The following is a 3051-nucleotide window of genomic DNA, read 5'->3' as shown; positions in this document are numbered from 1 at the left end:
AAGAGCGTGTCTCATGTAATTGCACAGAGGGAACTTAATTCTGCCTGTAGTGAAGGTCTGGCATTCTGGGAATCCTTGGGCTTAGGATCCTGCCAGGCTCGATGTTTGAAAATACCATGTAACATCAGCAAAAAATGAAGCAGAAACACCATCCCAGAAGCAAATTCTTCAGGACAGGATCTGAATAAATATTTTGAGCGTATACCTTGAGGAGAAGCATTAAAAGCATCCCAGTCGCTCCAAATGCCCAGATAAGTGCACTGGAAACAGGCAGTGAATAATGTGGTTTTGACTCATTACCAGTATGTTTACATTGGTGTAGCTTCACAGGGACCAGCAGAAAACATTCCTGTAAATGAGGGAGACCTAAGCCCATTACATCCAAATTGTCTAGGCTTTACATGTTGGTGGACACACTGTTCCTCTGAGTGTTTCCATTTAAACCAGCTCTTGAAAGAGCTCCATATCCTGCCCCATGATAGCTGATGGACAAAAGCACATGCTTTAAGGCTGTCTTGTTTCTCTTACTATCCAAAAGCCAGACTTGTCCCTTCAGTTGCGTATTTAACATTCCCATTTGAAATGTGCTTATTTGCTGTAAAACTGCTGGGAAAAGAAATGCTGTTAATCCTGGATTTTAACTACATAATGAACGTGAGCATCACTGCATGTCTCCACTCTTCCAGATTTGGAGAAGAAGCTTCAGGACCTCAATCAAACCAAACAAGACAAGGCAGAGCAACTGAGACAACTAGAGGAACAAGTGATAGCCATTAAAAATGAAATCATGGAGCAGGAAAGCAAGTATGCAACATGCAAAAGTTAGGGTCTGAACAGATCATCAGGTAAAATGCAATTGAAGTCTCTGTGCTTACTCCCTCCTGAGCTTCCCAGCATGGAGGGCTGTTCTCTGTAAATACATCTGAAAGTGCCTATAGTATTTTGGCACAGCAAATAATGTAATTTTCTCTTTTTTTTTTGGTCCAGTTGAATTTATATGGAAATAGGAAATACTTTTTAATAAACCAGCTGATTAAGTAATCAGGATGTAGTCTTTGAGGGATCTCTATAGTAACTCCTGTGCACAGCCTAGGGCTTCTTGCTGTAGGGGGCTGGAAATAGAAAAGGAGGATTGCTCAGCAGGTAACTGCCTCAAATACTCCCCACACCCCATGTCTTCTGGTGAGCCTCTCAATAACCTGCGGCTGTGCCGCAACCCTTCACGAGGCTGCACAGACAGGGATGGGGTGGTGCAGATGAAAGGCTGTGGGCTTCTGTAGCCATCCCTGCTGACAACTGGCAGCGTTCCCAGGGTACTGTCACTCCTCCATCCCCATCTCTTCACCGAGATAGAGCAGAAGGGGCAGTCGGAACCCCTGACCATGTGGGGGTCCCCCTATGTTCACTGAAAACGCACAACGATGGGCAGCAGCTCTGTGCAGATCTGAGCCGTTAGAGGTGGGCGACAGGCAGCCAATTCCCCAGTGCCCACTGGATGGCAGTGCGCAGATGCTTAGTGCCGAAATTAACTTCAAAACCATTCCTCTGTCAATGCCCCTCCCACAACGCCTATTTTCCTGATGCTTATAAGGGGTTTCCCATATTTTTTGTTAATGCAACCAACAACTGAAGAGTAATGCCAGCTCTTACGTTTAAGCAGTGAGTCTAAAGGGACAGAAATGTTGAAAAAGTTTCTCCAGCTCTTCTCCCACATCGCAGCACTTCACAGAAGTCAGGGTTCACTCAGCAGTTTCTTGTAGCCATAAAGAATACAGAAATTGTCTAAATTTTAGTTTATAATTACTTTTTTAATATATTTATAAAGAAGGAGACTGAGGCAAAGCAAATGCTACAGAAGGGCTAGGGTTTTAGACTGAAGTTTCAAAATCCCACCCTTGGTCTACAACTCCTGCAGGATGCTGAACAAACTAACAATGGCTCTTCGTCAGTTAAAACGTGTTGTGTCATTCCCGGCTGGACTGTCCCACAGTAAGCATCCATCATGGACTTCACTGAGCTGGGGTGAGGAGCCCAGCACTGCTTCAGAGCTCAGATGTAGCCCAGACCGCATCTGTGAAAGCAGGAACACTCTGCAGGAATACAGGGCTCAGCATTTACTCGTCCTCATGCCAGCAGCACCCATAAAACAATCCTTATCCTTATCAATCCAGCAGAGAGAAGCCCTCGAGTTAGCATTCTGTGTTTAGGAGAGCTAAAGTAGCATTGGTATGCGGTGGGGGGGCTGGGTGGGACTTGCTGGCACAATGAAATTTCAGAGATATTCCTCTAACTCAAACCAGCTGTGCTCCAGGGCAATATGCAACATGCAATTCCCATATAACAGCTTCTATTGTGAAAACGAGCGAATCAAATTATAACTTCAATATAATCTAACAAAGACTCCTGAATGCAGGTATGCAGGTAATTTGCAGCTTAGTTTTTTCTGAATTTTCGCACTTTAAAAAAATCCTCTGGGAGGTGTGAGGCTTCTTTATAAGTTACTAGTCTGTAATCAGACAAGTGTATTTAGATTGACTTTGCCATAATGAAATCAAGCATCTCTGTTTTGCTTGGAGCACACAACTCACCAAGCTGCTCACATGTGGGTTTCCAGAAGCATTTCCTGCAGGTTTTGATGCAGCCCTGCTGCACTGTACCTGAGACAGGCAAACTGAAGCGCTTAGACAGAAATTCCTAACTGCATATAAACCAAAATTTCTTCATTCATGGCTTTAAAAATCTGAATTCACAAGCAGAAAGTTGAAAGAGAACTTCCTCCTAAAATCCACTGCTGGCTGTGAGAGTTGCCATAAGGCTTTCAAAACAGGCACAGTTAAACAGGCCCAGAGGGAAAATGTATCGGTGGTGGGAAAACAGAAATCGCTGGAAGAAAAATGGAAATGGGAAGAAGAAAGTCAGCATGGAGTCTAACCTCCCCTGCCTTCCACCAAGCATGCTCAGGCACACAAAGCGAGCAGAACTGATGGACCAGCAGCTACAGAACACCGAATCCACGTTGTGACAGCTTCTGAGTTTCTAACTGTGCGGCAT

The 3051-nt window shown here is 44.5% G+C and overlaps 1 protein-coding gene across 1 annotated transcript in view; it reads left to right on the top strand.

Moving 5' to 3' along the window:
• The window catches only part of LAMB4 (laminin, beta 4), a gene marked incomplete at its 5' end in the record, with an annotated part of 48058 nt that extends 47232 nt beyond the window's left edge, over positions 1-826 (top strand). Inside the window, one exon of the mRNA XM_010132407.1 lies at positions 687-826. Within this exon, the coding sequence (XP_010130709.1) occupies positions 687-826 (140 nt within the window). The remainder of the gene's footprint in view (positions 1-686) is intronic.
• Between the last annotated feature and the right edge of the window lie 2225 nt (positions 827-3051).

This window comes from Buceros rhinoceros, unplaced genomic scaffold, assembly GCF_000710305.1.
Source record: "Buceros rhinoceros silvestris isolate BGI_N320 unplaced genomic scaffold, ASM71030v1 scaffold10113, whole genome shotgun sequence".
NCBI lineage: Eukaryota > Metazoa > Chordata > Aves > Bucerotiformes > Bucerotidae > Buceros > Buceros rhinoceros.
Note: the sequence above shows the minus strand (reverse complement) of the source record. Positions and strands in the feature narration are given on the sequence as shown.